Below are 14,475 nucleotides of genomic sequence, written 5' to 3'. Positions count from 1 at the left end.
ATTTTTATGTACAAACAGAAGGTCTAATACTGATTTGTTAAAAAAATATATACAGATACATTTAACAGACAATTTCTCAGCCTAAACGGCAAAAATGTGTTTAGTTCATGCTTTACTGTTATTACCATATTACAGCTTTCATTCCTTACAGGTAACTTTTGTTTTGCAGGAATCTGTAAAAAAAAAAAAAACTTTTCCACATCTCCAATGTTAAAACTTGTGACTTGAAGTGTGAGAAGCAGAAAATGATTCAACTACTAAAAATTGGAGCATATTTTGCTTCTCACCATACAAACAATCCCAAAATGACATTCAGTGACAACTCTGAAATGGGATTGCCAGTTTCTTGTTCAGAAATCATCAGCATATTCAGTTGCTTTGATTTGATTTAATGTTTTTCTGTGTGTCCTTTAGATCAGCTCTGCAACGTTGAAATAGAAGAAAGGACAAAAACAACTGTGTTTATTTTGGAATTCTTTTCTTTGCATTTGCTTGTGCTAAAGGATCATCTTATGAATATTTGCTGCTCACAAATAAGTTTTGGAAAAAAATGTCTTACATTTGCACAGTTCTGTATTAGAAATAATGAATACTTTGCCTCAATCCCATTTTACCCCTTGGCCCTACTATTTACCCCTACCCCTCTGTTTTGCACGTGCACGCCAAGGTGTTTGTTAGCCCTTTATACGGAGATTTTTCTGAGGCACACTTCAAACCAAGTATGAGAATCACTGGTAAGATAGCAGAACAAGCAACCAAAGAAACACATTAATGTAGGTATTTTCCTTGTTAAAAGTGACGATGAGCACTATATTACCAGATATTTTAATGAGTAGTTTCAATGTTTTATGGCTATATTCTTCATAACAAGCTTAAAAAAGATTGCTAATAGTTTGTCTCAGTAGCTAGCTGGCTAGCTAACTTTTCCATTCCACCTTAAATGGTATAAAAGACTGCAGGGGCTGCAGCATTTAAGGCAGAGTGAAAACATTAAATAAAATAAAAGCTAACCAACGCTTATTTCAGCTTTTCTTTACAGAGGAATTAAGTAATGGACAATAATAACTAATTTCTGCCCCATTTCCCCCCTTTCTGAAGATATATGATGCCCTAATGTTAACTAGTTAACCAGCAGCTAGGTTATTGAACTCTAGCACTCCTGATGTCATGTCGGTGGTTAAAGGGTCATCCATTTCCACCCCTTTCTTCTTGTATTCTAAAGGCTCACACTCGAAAAGAAGGGGTTAGTTAGGGGTAAGTGGTAAGGCCAAGGGGTGAAATGGGATTGGGCCTTTGTATTACTTTTGAATCAAGTTCATGTAATCCAACCATCCCATCTAGTGGCCACTTGATGAAATGACATGAAATTAAAGCAAAATGAAACCACTGACATTTACAAATTCTACATTCCTAAGGGTCACACTTCATAATTTCCCTGAGACAGACTGTGGCGTAGCAGGAAGAATCAAGATCAAAAGACAGTTTTAAGGCAGTTGTGGAGGGAGGGGGTGACGGCTCTGTGAATGATTCTTCTTCAGTAGTCTGTAGGCTGTAGGTGATGTTATGAGGATAAGCCAGTAAGGGCCGGTAGCAGCCAGGCACGTTGAGTTTGAGTGAGGTGATTCTGAATCTGCAGGAACCCAGACCGTCCTGTGATAGCCGGTCCTGATACCATTTACCAAGTACATTCTCTGGATATTTTACAGTGTTGCCGGGCATGGGGAGGACCACCTGAAAGATTAATCATATGAGATAAAAAGAAAAAAAAATGTATGTAAGCCTGATACTCAATTAGCAATGAAAGCTTTTAAAAACCGCTTGATACAATAAGTGTTAGGCTGGTACCTGTTTTAGTGAGAAGACATTGTCTTTTTCTTCAGCAGAGGTGATAATATGGACCTGAAAGAGATCAGGTGACATCATGTATATCGAGTATAAACTATAAAAAAAGTATCTACACAATGTAACACTATTTCTTTTTTAAGTTTCATTTCTGTGTTATTTCTTACAAAAAATTAATATTTTTATACCAACCCAATTAAAACAAATCCACAAATACATATGAACTCCTCTGACAGGACTGATAATGTCTTATGAAAAGTTCACGTTGACTGTCAAGTAATCGACAGTGTGCCTTATAATTCAATAATTCGCCTTATGTATGAATTTTACCAGTCAGGTATTGAGGAGCAGTAAAGCCACTCTGCTGAAGTACAGCATTATAAGCGTAAGTTTTCAGTGAAGTTTCTCCAGCAGTAAGGCTGGGTGCAGCAGTATTAGCATTAGCCGCTAACCACAGTGCCATTTCACCATTTTGAGGTGAACATATCGGACTGTAGTTTGCGTGCCTGCCATGTTAAAACAAGCTACATGGGACGTAACGCTAGCTGATAGCGCCCTGGCTTACAGGAACACTCAGCGTTCCTTAGTCTAGCACTGTCCAGTGGCATTTACGTCCTGATTAGCCAAAATATTTGAAATCTAAGCAAACTGTAAATAAACAAAGTGCTTTATTCACCCAAATAAACAGTTTTCAGGAAAGAAATCTGTGTAGGTTAACATCCAGTGCTCGTTTGATTTTAAAAGAGAAGGGACACATGGTGACACCCCTGCTCACTTAAATGTAGGAATCCTTATTAGTGTCGCCCTTATTAGTCTGAAAAAATGTGGTCATTGAGCAAATAATATCTATACATTACATAGAAATCATTTAAAATATAACTTTGTACATATAAATAGCTAGAAAAACGATTCCAAAATTTCAACAGAGGCATTTAGTGCTTTCAAACTCAACACAACTCAACACTCAGAACAGAGTGTCATGGAATGCCATATAATTCATTCATCAGCTTTTTTTGTCGAATGTAAAACATTCACCCAAACATTTTAACATTTTGTGGAGGAGAAACTTAATAATGAAGATCCAGTGAAGCGGTTGGACAGGTTGAGTGAGCCTGTCATGGAAGACACTAGCTTAAGAATTCATTGGAGTTTCTTAACCAAGACATTTCTCTGGTCTAAGGGTGTTCTAGGATTGTTTTAAATCATTTACTCTCCACAACATTGTAAGATGCTAGGTTCTTCAACCAGTTATCTTTGTTTGAAAGACAGTGGATGTGATGTTCTGAGATGCTATGATTTTCAGTATTTAACTGAACCATTCAGTTTGCCCTGTTCAGTTTGATACACCCATGTGAACTTTAATATTTCTGTACACACGCCTCGGCTGATGAACACATGTGAAGACACACACTCGTGGCTCAGGAGCAGCATCCTTGTGAGTTTGAGTGTGCCCACAACTGTCTCTTTCTGGTTCTGTTCCTTATCTGGCTCCCTGGTGTTAAAACTTTTTAAAAAAGTTTAATGTGTTTATTTCACATTAATTGTATTGGACGATAGTCAGAACTGTTTAGTACATGGGGTGTGTTTTGGGTTTTTTATGAGTTCTCAACTTGTCTCTCCACAAGCATGCAACAACCAATCAGATTTTCCCTGACTTTCCCAAAAGCCAATCATGGCTTTTGCCGATGTTTGAGTATGTGAGTCGCATGACCATGGCGATGGAACGTGAGAAAAAGGAAAGAACATTTGAAGATGCACAGTCATCCTATAAGTCCGCTGTGTAATAATATTTTGGCTTCATCAAACAAAGCACAGTGTGCTGACAATATTTGTTGTTTGAGTTGATTGAATAATGTTCATGTTTAGATTTCACATTACTTTATACTGCACTTTACTGTACTTAATATTGCCTGTTTTTGACAAGGGCAGAATAAGAGTTCCTTTTTAATAATACATTTTGGCAATTGACTTCATCTGTGCTGTTTTTAGTGGTGTCAAACAATTTAAAAACTTTATTACACTATAAATTAAACACAATATAGTTTGTGATTAATCACGATTAATCACACTTGTCCTTGCTTTAGACTAAACTTTTGATAACGGGTATTTAAATATGAATAAAATAATCAGTGTTAAAATTACTTGGTTTTTTGTTATTGGTGCCAATCCATTAAAATAATTTATTGTATTAAATTACACCAATATTCTGTGACTAAATTATGGACAAAATCATGATGAACTTGCTTTATATGCTGGTACTTAATAATGTTTTTGGGAAGGGGACAGTAATAACGGTGTAGTTTGATTTAGGTCTGTCAGACTAGATCAGTTTATTTACTGTATTAAAGTTCTGATGCTTGAACATTGTAAAGTGCTGAGTTACTGAGTGTTTTAATAGAGAAAATAAACGCTAGTCTAGCTCCATAATCCACACATTTAACAGCTTGAAAAGAGTTGCCATCAGCTGTGTGTTTTGTGTGCATATCCTAAAATAAAACTACTAATGGGTCACCAGAAAAAAAAATGTGTAAATTTTTCTAGATTAACTGCATTAATGCATCAATGTTTACAGCCTTACTTTTTATATTTAATACTGTCTCTGCAAGTGTAAGTAATTTTGACAGAGAATGAGCAAATAACCTGCTGCATGTTAGAACTAAGATAATACTGATATTGCAAAAACAAACTGTTACCATGGCCCAAAAATCATGATACAAACAGAACTGTGGGCACCGTGTACCATTGCATTCATTACAATTTTTTTCAAGCCAGATTATCCTCATATTGGTGACTCTCTAGGCATATTATTTCATTTATTATTTCATTGTTCCATTAAAATATAGCAACTTTTACTTTAATATGAACTCTACAACTGCTACATTACTGGCAAACACAGCTAGAAAGTGTCTTTGTTCTTCAAACACTACATATCAGCTAGTGCTACATATCAGATAAACAGTGACTCTTAATGGACTCACCTGAGCAGTATCAGATTCTTCAGTTGCTGGTTCATCTTGTCTGGAACTGGTCCACACCAGGTCTCCCTGTACAGGCCTGTGTGGCAGAGTGTTCAGCCTGTAGGAGGCAGCCTCGTTCCACAGCCGGCTGCAGTAGGCGTGGAGGTAGAAGACCCTCATGCCATGGGGCAGACTGATCCAGGCTCGCCCACAACCCTCCTGGTCGCTGCCATAACGGTGCAGTGCCCGCAGCATGAGCCTCTCTCTAGCTTTATACGCTGGCATTAGAGCTAGGCTCTCTTTTGCGTTACCTAGAGAAGAAAAGGCAGTAAGTCAGGTACTTATATTTTTAATAGATTTACAGTCCTGCTCACCATTATTTGCACCCCTGTATTTGTTGCATAACATATATCTGCAGAAATAAATGGAAATCATTATATTATTAGGACTTTTAATAATTTGATTAATATTACACAGAATTACATTTCAGCTTACAAGCTGTGATTTTAAATAAGAAACAGAAAAAACAACATAGGCAGTAATAAAGGCATTATATTTTATATTTTCACACCCTTTGACAGTAAGGACAGCGACCAAACATTTCTTGTAGCCATCGATAAGCTTCTTGTACTTCTCAGCTGGTATTTTATTTATTTATTTGTGTTATTCTTGTTAAATGTTCACAGGGTTCTTTTCCCTAATAGCAGATTTCAACTCACCCCAAAGATTTTCAACGAGAATGGGATCAGGACTCATTGCTGGCTATTTTAAAATAGTGGTGTTTTCCTTTACAGCCATTCCCGGGTGCTTCTGAATGTGTGCTTTGGGTCATCGTCTTGCTGGAGGACCCATGATCTTTGACTTAAACCAAGTTTTCTTACACTTAATAAGACATTTCTCTCTAAAACCTCTCTTGATAATTCTCATAATTGCAGTGATTTCATAATTTATATATAATTAAGTAATATAATACTGGATATAATACTGGATTTATCAATTTCCTGTATTATATTACTTAATAATTTTATAATGGTCAAGGCCTCCAGTACCAGGTACAGCAACTCACAGCATTATGCATCCTCAATCATGCTTTACAGTAGGTAGGGCATTTTTTCCCCATATGGGGTTTATTGCACTGCATTTAAACAATCTATTGGGGTGCACTGCCAACAAGCTCTATTTCTCTTTCGTCTGTCAACAGAACATTTCCCTAGGATTGTGGATTGTCCAGGTACTTTTTGGCAAAGATGAGTCTTTCCTTTTACTGTCTTTTATTCTGTAATGATTTATTCTTTGGCCTTTGACTATAAAGCTCTTGGTTTAGTGTAAGGTGTGGTAACTGACCCCAGACTCTTCCAGATTGGTATTCAGGTATATAGATGTTTGTCATGGTGTTTTTTCCACTGAATACTTCTCTCATCAATTTTCCTTTACCCTCCACATCCAGGGACTTTCTTAATAGTTTCATGCCTAGCAAAACGCTTAACATTGCACACTGTTGAAACAGGGCTACAAAGGTCTTTGCAGAACTTGCTTTTGCTAATAATAGCATGTTCAATGTCCTCAGGCAGCTTCTTTGTCTTCCACATTGTAGCAATAGAACAGGGAATAATGTGGCTTTTTAAAGCACCACAGTCATAATTCATTGGGTAATGTCACAGGGGCACTATTTGGATTACTTTTAATAAATTAAAATAACATTTAAAAAGTGCTTTTTATATTCACTCAAGTTATACAGGGGTTGGACAATGCAACTGAAACACCTGTCATTTTAGTGTGGGAGGTTTCATGGCTAAATTGGAGCAGCCTGGTGGCCAATCTTCATTAATTGCACATTGCACCAGTAAGAGCAGAGTGTGAAGGTTCAATTAGCAGGGTAAGAGCACAGTTTTACTCAAAATATTGCAATGCACACAACATTATGGGTTGTGCACATCTTGCTGGTGCATCTGTGACCAAGACAGCAAGTCTTTGTGAGCCACGGTATCCAGGGTAATGTCAGCATACCACCAAGAAGGACGAACCACATCCAACAGGATTAACTGTGGACGCAAGAGGAAGCTGTCTGAAAGGGATGTTCGGGTGCTAACCCGGATTGTATCCAAAAAACATAAAACCACGGCTGCCCAAATCACGGCAAAATTTAATGTGCAACTCAACTCTCCTGCTTCCACCAGAACTGTCCGTCAGGACAATGAATTATTGTGGTCTAAAACCAGGTGTTTCAGTTTCATTGTCCAACCCCTGTATTTGTCTGATATAGTTTGTTTAATAATCTGGAACAATGTATGTATGACAAAAATACAAAAACAAAAGTAATCTGTAAGGGGCAAATACTTTTTCATGCCGCTGTATTATGCCGATGCACACCTGTTTCCACGTTCTCTTTGTATATAGCTATTTGTATATCCCTTTGTATAAAACTATACAATTTAAACCTATAAAATGTATAAAATATTAGACTTATTTGTTCTGTATTTATATTAGACCCATTCTCTAATCTTTAGTATGAATATGTTGTGTGATATGGTTTTTCTTTTAGCAAAAATGAAAGATTAGAAAATTATTAGAAAATGGTTTTAACTTAGACTCTCTCTCTCGATCTTACTTAATATCAGGTACTATCGTACCTGATATTAACACTGTGAATTTGCTGAGAAGCTGAGCTGGGGTCACTGCAGACTGAAAGGGTTATTTCTGATATAACTGCAGCATTTTGTACACTTTGCACATACCTGCAGGCTGTATTTAGCCTGTATTCTCTAAATACATGTACCTTTACCCGCTTTTAAATAATAGTGCCGGACAGATATAATTGCTAACACTTATACATTAGGTTAATTAGGTATGTTGTATGTTTGTCAGGTGTACTTACCCGTATGAAGGAAATGCCGTTTTGCTTTATTTTGGAGGTCATCACCTTCTTCAGGGCTCAGAAACAACTTCAGAGCAGTAACCTAATGGCATACAACCAGTTTGTGGAATGCTGTTTATAGTCACTGTACAAATAATATAACTCGATTTTGACTTGACACACCCAAGAGTGATGCCTAAGCATCAGTCAAATAAACACTGCATCATTTCTCATGCCCACTGATTTATTTGTATGGGCTGTTCTCTACATTTCAATACAATACATCAGACTGGTACCTTGTAAAATATTGTATTATATGACAGTGTAATACTGTATCTAATCTCCAGTGTAATAACAGGTCTCACTCAGTCACACTTCAACAGATCTAGTCTGAGCAACAAGAAGAAAACAGATAAACCATTAATTAACCAGTTAGTGGCATTTAATGTTTGCTTAACCCTTTCAGATCTGAATTATGTTTCAGTAAAAATAGAAGAAGGCTGTTTTCTGTCTACAATTCACGCAAAAATGATTGTAATTGTCTTAAGAGAAATAAAAATAAATCAAATTAACTAAAATATGTAACAGCTTTTTTATTGACCATTGCATTGGGCGCTTGTGATTGACATTTTTATTTCACAAATCATCCATAAACAGTAACATTAACGTGATAAAGTGTTCAAAATCACATACAATTAGTAAAAATTTGCTTTTACTACTTTGAGTTGCTGTTTTTCTTGATGCAGTGGGTGAGGTTAAGCTACTGTACATTTTTCATTGGCTTGTTTAATGTTCTATTCTGATGGAACATAGGCTTTAATTAGAGTTATTTGCAAGAAGACATAAAAAAAAGAAAAGAAAACACATGCTGTCCATTGTAATGGACGTAGGGTCTGAAAGGGTTCATTTCTGGTATAAAAAGGGGAAAAAAAAAAAATTAATGAATTTAAAAATTCAACCTACCATGTCTTCTTTCAGAAGTGCAAGTCCCACTCTGTCAGCTTGAACACTCTGGCTATTTCCAAATCTCTGAGGCCCATAATAATTCACAAAACCATGAGTCTGCAAAGAAAGCTTGCAAGAGTCAGCAGAGAGAATGCACTTAAATTATGAATTATGTATATCAGCGGGGTGGAGAATAGAGGGCATGAGTCCTGTACAGTCTGCAGAGTGTTCCTTGCTCCAACACACCAGATAAACCTGGCAGTTAATATTTGTGGTGAATCAGATGTATTTGAACAAGAAAAAGAACAAAACTGTGCAGGAATCTGTTTATCTAGGATCAGACTTTTCCATTCCTGCTGTAAATTTGTTTTTAACCCTTGTGTGGTGTTCATATTTTTGTTACTCGTTTACTTTGTTACTTGTATTTAATTCAGCAAAATTAAGCAATTCTACATTAAAATGCTTTACACAAGCTCGCTTCACCTAAATTGCAAGCCATATAAACAGCTTACATGGTTAATATTTGCCCTTTACGTTTCTTATGTTACATTTCTTTTAAAAAGTGCTACTCTTTTTTTTATTAGTTTTTTAATCAAATGTAAAAGAAAATGAATTAAACTCAAGATATGAGTAGAAAATTTGTTTAGTTTCAAATTTACAAATGAAGCAATGTTTATTAGCCCTTGGCCAAATGTAATATAAATGTGTGTGGGGGGGGGGGGGGGGGGGGATGTGTTTTGATATATGTTTTTCACAAAAAATGAGCCAATGCCAATGAGTTTGAGTTAGAAAAAATATTTTTTTTGTATCATTTGATGAAAAATGAAAACGGGTCCCGCAGACCCGAACACCACACAAGGGTTAAAAGTTTAGAGCAAGCAGATTAGGGGTGGGACAGAATATCAATCTTGTGATAAAACATATGATTTTCTTTTGTGATACATTATTAATATATACAGTGTCAAATATTGATATATTTGTTGAAATACAGGCATTCTAAACTTCCTAAGAATCGCCCAACAATTTAACTGAATGAAGTTACTGCTGCATTACTCCACATGGTGGCGCCTATCAAATGAATTGGCTAAACCTGTGGTGAAGAGTGAAACTGGCACAAACAAATACATAATTCCTGGTATTTCATTATTTAGCAGCATGTAGTAACACAGATGGCATTAAGTATCTGAGAAAATTGTCTTGAGATAAATTAAGCATTGTAAAATTACTGTATCGTGAGATCATCAATATTGTGGGCAAAATATTTTGATACAGTAGTATGAAAAAGTTTGGGCACCCCTGGTAATTTTCTTGATTTTCCTTTATAAATCAATGGTTGATATATTTGACTAAAATTGCTGATCTAAACATACAGCAGATGAACACAGTGATGTCTGAAAAGTGAAATTAAGTTTATAGGATTTACAGAAAGTGTGCAATAATTCTTTAAACTAAATTAGGCAGGTGCTTAAATTTGGGCCCCAACAGAAAAATGGAATTAATATTTAGTAGATCCTCCTTTTTCAGAAATAACAGCCTCTAAACACTATCTATAGCTTCCAACGAGAGTCTGGCTTCTGGTTGAAGGTATTTTAGACCATTCTTCTTTATAAATCATCTCCAGTTCAGTCAGGTTTGATGGTTTTCGAGCATGAACATCCCACTTTAAATCACACCACAGATTTTCAATAATACTCAGGTCTGGGGACTGAGATGATCATTCCAGAACATCATTCCAGTACTTGTTCCTCTGCATGAAGGCTTTAGTAAGTTAGTAAGTTTTCACAAATTATTGCACGCTTTCTGCAATAATTTATAAAGTATTTATAAAGTAAAATCATAAAAATGATTAGGGGTGCCCAAACATTTCCATACCACTGTATTATCATGTCATAAGATGCCCCGTGATTCCCACCCTTAAAGGAGGTTATGTCTTAATATAAATCATGTAAAATGATCTTCTGAATGAATGCTGATGAATTTGGCTCACCTTCACATTCTCCACTGCCTTCTTCACAAGCTCTTCCAGCTCTAGTGAACTACACTTCTCATAATTCTTCAGGTCCCGGATGACGAGGTCAAAGTGGTTACCCTTTAGCCTCCCGAGTCGAAGGGGTTCGGACACTGAATGAATATTAGACACCTGCATTCCTCTCCTCTCAAACTCTGAGAGCTTCTCCTGCAACCTAGCAGCAGACATTAACCCAAACACTGTAAACACGAGTAGTGTAAAATATATATATATATATATATATATGAAAGTATGGCAATAGTTAGTTGTAATACTGTAATGATTTACAAAAAATAATTATGATTTTTATTATTACTTTACATGGTAATTGTTTCACTCAGATTTTATATGATATGATTCCTAAAATTTAAATAATCATAATATATTTCCTTGCTTCCAGTATTGCAATATTTTGAGATCTATTGAATAGGGTGTGCCATATTCACCCTATAAATTCTGACACAATCTTTTTACTGTATTTATTTCATATTTTATTTGTTCATGTTTACAGTTTATGTGCACTAAATATGCTGCACTTTAGTTTTGTGGTGGATTTTTGTTGTTACAGTACTTTACTTTTGTTATATTGATTATTTTGTTAAACTATTATTATTCTATGTAAAAGACTTGAAAAGGTAATGGTTACGAAACAGACAAACTTTCACAGATGTTTTTTTGTTTCTACTGAACGTATGAAACGCTGATACTAAATAAAACTACACTTTTTATTTTGCTCCAGGTGTATAATTTTTTTTACATTTCAAGAAATGTCAGTGTTTTGTCATATTGCCAAAAATATCACTTTCGCTAAAATACCCTGAAATGTTGTGATATTACTTTAGTCGCCCACCCCAAAACAAAAAACTTTAATAGTGATATTTATTTTATTTTTTTTTCGTTACACAGCAGATTAATCCAAGGTGCCTTCATTTATGAAAAAGTCTGACATATTAAAAAATAATAATAATAATTGAGGAATTCACTGCCATCAGCAGTGGAGGTCTTCCTTGGCCTACCAGTCCCTTTGTAATTAATGTTTTAATAATCCCTAAGTTTGATTGATGATCTGTAATGGTTTTATTCATGCCTGTATTAATAAAGCAATTAAACACACCTAAATAATCATAAACACCTATGAAGACAAATGTCTCAAATATTAGGATACCATAAATTGTTTACAAAAAAAAATATATATATATATATATATATATATATATATATATATATATATATATATAATTATAATTATAACATTGTAAAATTTAAATGTGTGCAAAGAAGTCTGAAATGTGTAGTGTAATCATCATCTGTAAGGTCTGACTTGAATCCTTAATATGTGGAGCAGACAAACATTACGGAGTGTATGTGTTTGTATGTTCTGTTTATTACCGCTTTGTGGAGATCTTCTTCACAACCATGGACTGATAGGTGATGGCCCGTTTATCTTTAATGCCAGCGTAGCTGAAATCTGATGGGAGAACTCCAAACACAGCGGCCATGTAGCTGATTGCCTCAAGAGTCTCCAAGTTTTCTTTCTTTAGTGTGAAACCTTATTTAAAAATTAGAACATTGATACATAGTGAAGATTAAAAAAAAAAAAAAAACATGACAAGGTAGAATAAACTTAACCACTTAATCACTTATCAACACCAATCAATCATAAAATGAATCAATCATGCCTACATATAACGTAAATAACAAAAATTACTTATTATTATGATTAATTATGAATTAATTGTGCTGTCATTGTACTTGTGTCAAGCTATCACAGCTCACCTTACAAAGCATTTCAGAAATTTCACTAGAATGAAGAATTCCACATCTAAAAAACGCCATTTATGCCACTATGCCAAAAAATATATTAAATCATTATTATGAGATAGTAAGTCATAATTATGAGACACTACATCATAATAAGATGCTAAGTCATTAATTTGTGATACTGAGTCATAATTATGAGATACTAAGTCAACACATTAAGATACAAAGACAATTATAAGATTCTACATCATTATTTTGAGATGGTAAGTCATGATTTTGAGATACTACAACATAATGAGATGATGAGTCATTAATTTGTGATACTGAGTCATTATAATGACTTTACGTCTTTTTTGAGACGGAAAGTCATTATAATAAGAAGCTAAGTCATACTTATTAGATGCTAAGTCATAATTATGAGACACTAAGTCATTATTTTGAGATGTTAAGTCAAAATTATGAGATATTGAGTCACAATTCTGAGATAATGAGACTTACTCATAATTATGACTTAATTATGACAAAATATTGACTTAGTATCTCGTAATTATGATTTACTGTCTCATAATTAAGACTTTTTTTTTCCAAGTGGCAGAAATAGGCTTCCATACACATCAAACCACTCTGAATGACTCGTCTCCAGTAAATCAAATTGTAATTGCACAGGTATTTTTATTTTATTAAATAAGTGTAATTCTTTCTCTATTTAGTTTGGGAAAAATGGAGCTCTGACACGACTTCCTTCCTCCCTCTTACCTGTGTAGGTCTCCACCTGCTCTTCACAGTCTGCAGCTGTCCTCTTCTTGCCCTGTTTTCCTCTCTCTCTCAGTCTCACTGTGATAGCAGTTCTGTCCTGCTCTGAGAAGCTCTTGGTCTCCACCAGCTTCCCAAACCTCCTGCTCAGGAAGTGGTGCACAGATGTGCGGTGACTCTTGCTGTCATCAGGTGAGAAGGTGAAGGCAGATCCGGGGACTTTAGCATCTATAAACCGGAAGAAGTCCTCCGCCTCCTCCTCAGGGACCAGCTTCGACAGCTCTCTGAAGTCTGGGTCCTCTCTGACCCGGATCTCTGCCTGGTTGGTGATGGTCATGAGATGTGGGTAGCTGTGTCTCACTGCTCTGTGTACACTGGCTCGCTGGTGTTTATCAGGGAAGGTACCGAGGCTCATTTCTAAGCCCTCAGTCATTTTCTGCTCCTCTCTGCATCCTACAAGTTTGCTGGAGAAGTTCTCCAGTGCTTCATACACAGAAGAGCCCAGCAATACATTTAGATCAAACCCCTCAGTTAGATCTCCTTCCCCATTTAAACTGGACAGTTCAGCAGTGACCTCCTGCAGGACTGCTTTCTCAGTCCTGATATCTGCTCTCTTATTCTCTTCTTCTTTGCTGGAGGACTGCTGGACTTCAGCAGCAGGCTGCTCTGGGGTTTGCTGGGGTAACGTTAGTGAATTCACACGTTGTCCATGGAGGTCTATCTCAATGACTATAAAGTCTCTGGTGGAGTTCTTGATGCTGCCACTGAAGCCCTCATGGTCAGACACGAAGCAGGGAGAGAGGCACTGACTCTCCATTTCCATTCAAACAACTAATCTAACCTAACCTAGATAACCAGCAATGCAGAGGCACAGCTTTCACCTGCCCTAAATTTCAGTTTAACAGTAGAAATAGGCGATTTTCTCATTATATACACAGTATTAGAACATATATAAAGGCACTGTGTAGTTCAGGCGCACACAATGTGCACTGAACGTCTTTTCTGAGTATTGTTTGAACAGAAATCAGAAATGTATCAATACACTACTGTACACTCACCCACATGCTCTAAACAACATACGGGGAATTTCCGCCCCACGTGTGCAGCCTGGAGGAGGAGCTTCGCCTCTCTTAAAGCTACAGTAACCTAAAGCAGCCCATGCACAGAGAAAGCAGAGCCATAGAGAGACTGATACCGTATACTAGGGGTGGGCAATATTATATCGTATACAATATATCATGACACAGAAATATCATGATATTAAAAATCCATATCGGGATAATAGGGCTGTTCTGTCTTAAAAGTAGTCTATTATTTACTGTGAAGCTTTAAGTGTATTTATTGTATAATTGTTT

The 14,475-nt window shown here is 35.9% G+C and overlaps 1 protein-coding gene across 1 annotated transcript; it reads right to left on the bottom strand.

The window, feature by feature from the left end:
* Positions 1-368: 368 nt before the first annotated feature.
* On the bottom strand, positions 369-14,396 carry pus7l (pseudouridine synthase 7 like). The gene is made up of 8 exons (XM_007245033.4): positions 13,124-14,396; positions 11,996-12,155; positions 10,586-10,781; positions 8,617-8,715; positions 7,675-7,756; positions 4,821-5,110; positions 1,846-1,899; positions 369-1,731 (listed from the first exon to the last, which is right to left on the bottom strand). The coding sequence occupies exons 1-8, from the start codon at positions 13,941-13,943 to the stop codon at positions 1,411-1,413; spliced, it is 2,022 nt and encodes a 673-aa protein (XP_007245095.3). The 5' UTR covers positions 13,944-14,396; the 3' UTR covers positions 369-1,410.
* Between the last annotated feature and the right edge of the window lie 79 nt (positions 14,397-14,475).

This window comes from Astyanax mexicanus, chromosome 2, assembly GCF_023375975.1.
Source record: "Astyanax mexicanus isolate ESR-SI-001 chromosome 2, AstMex3_surface, whole genome shotgun sequence".
Classification (NCBI taxonomy): Eukaryota; Metazoa; Chordata; class Actinopteri; order Characiformes; family Acestrorhamphidae; genus Astyanax; species Astyanax mexicanus.
Note: the sequence above shows the minus strand (reverse complement) of the source record. Positions and strands in the feature narration are given on the sequence as shown.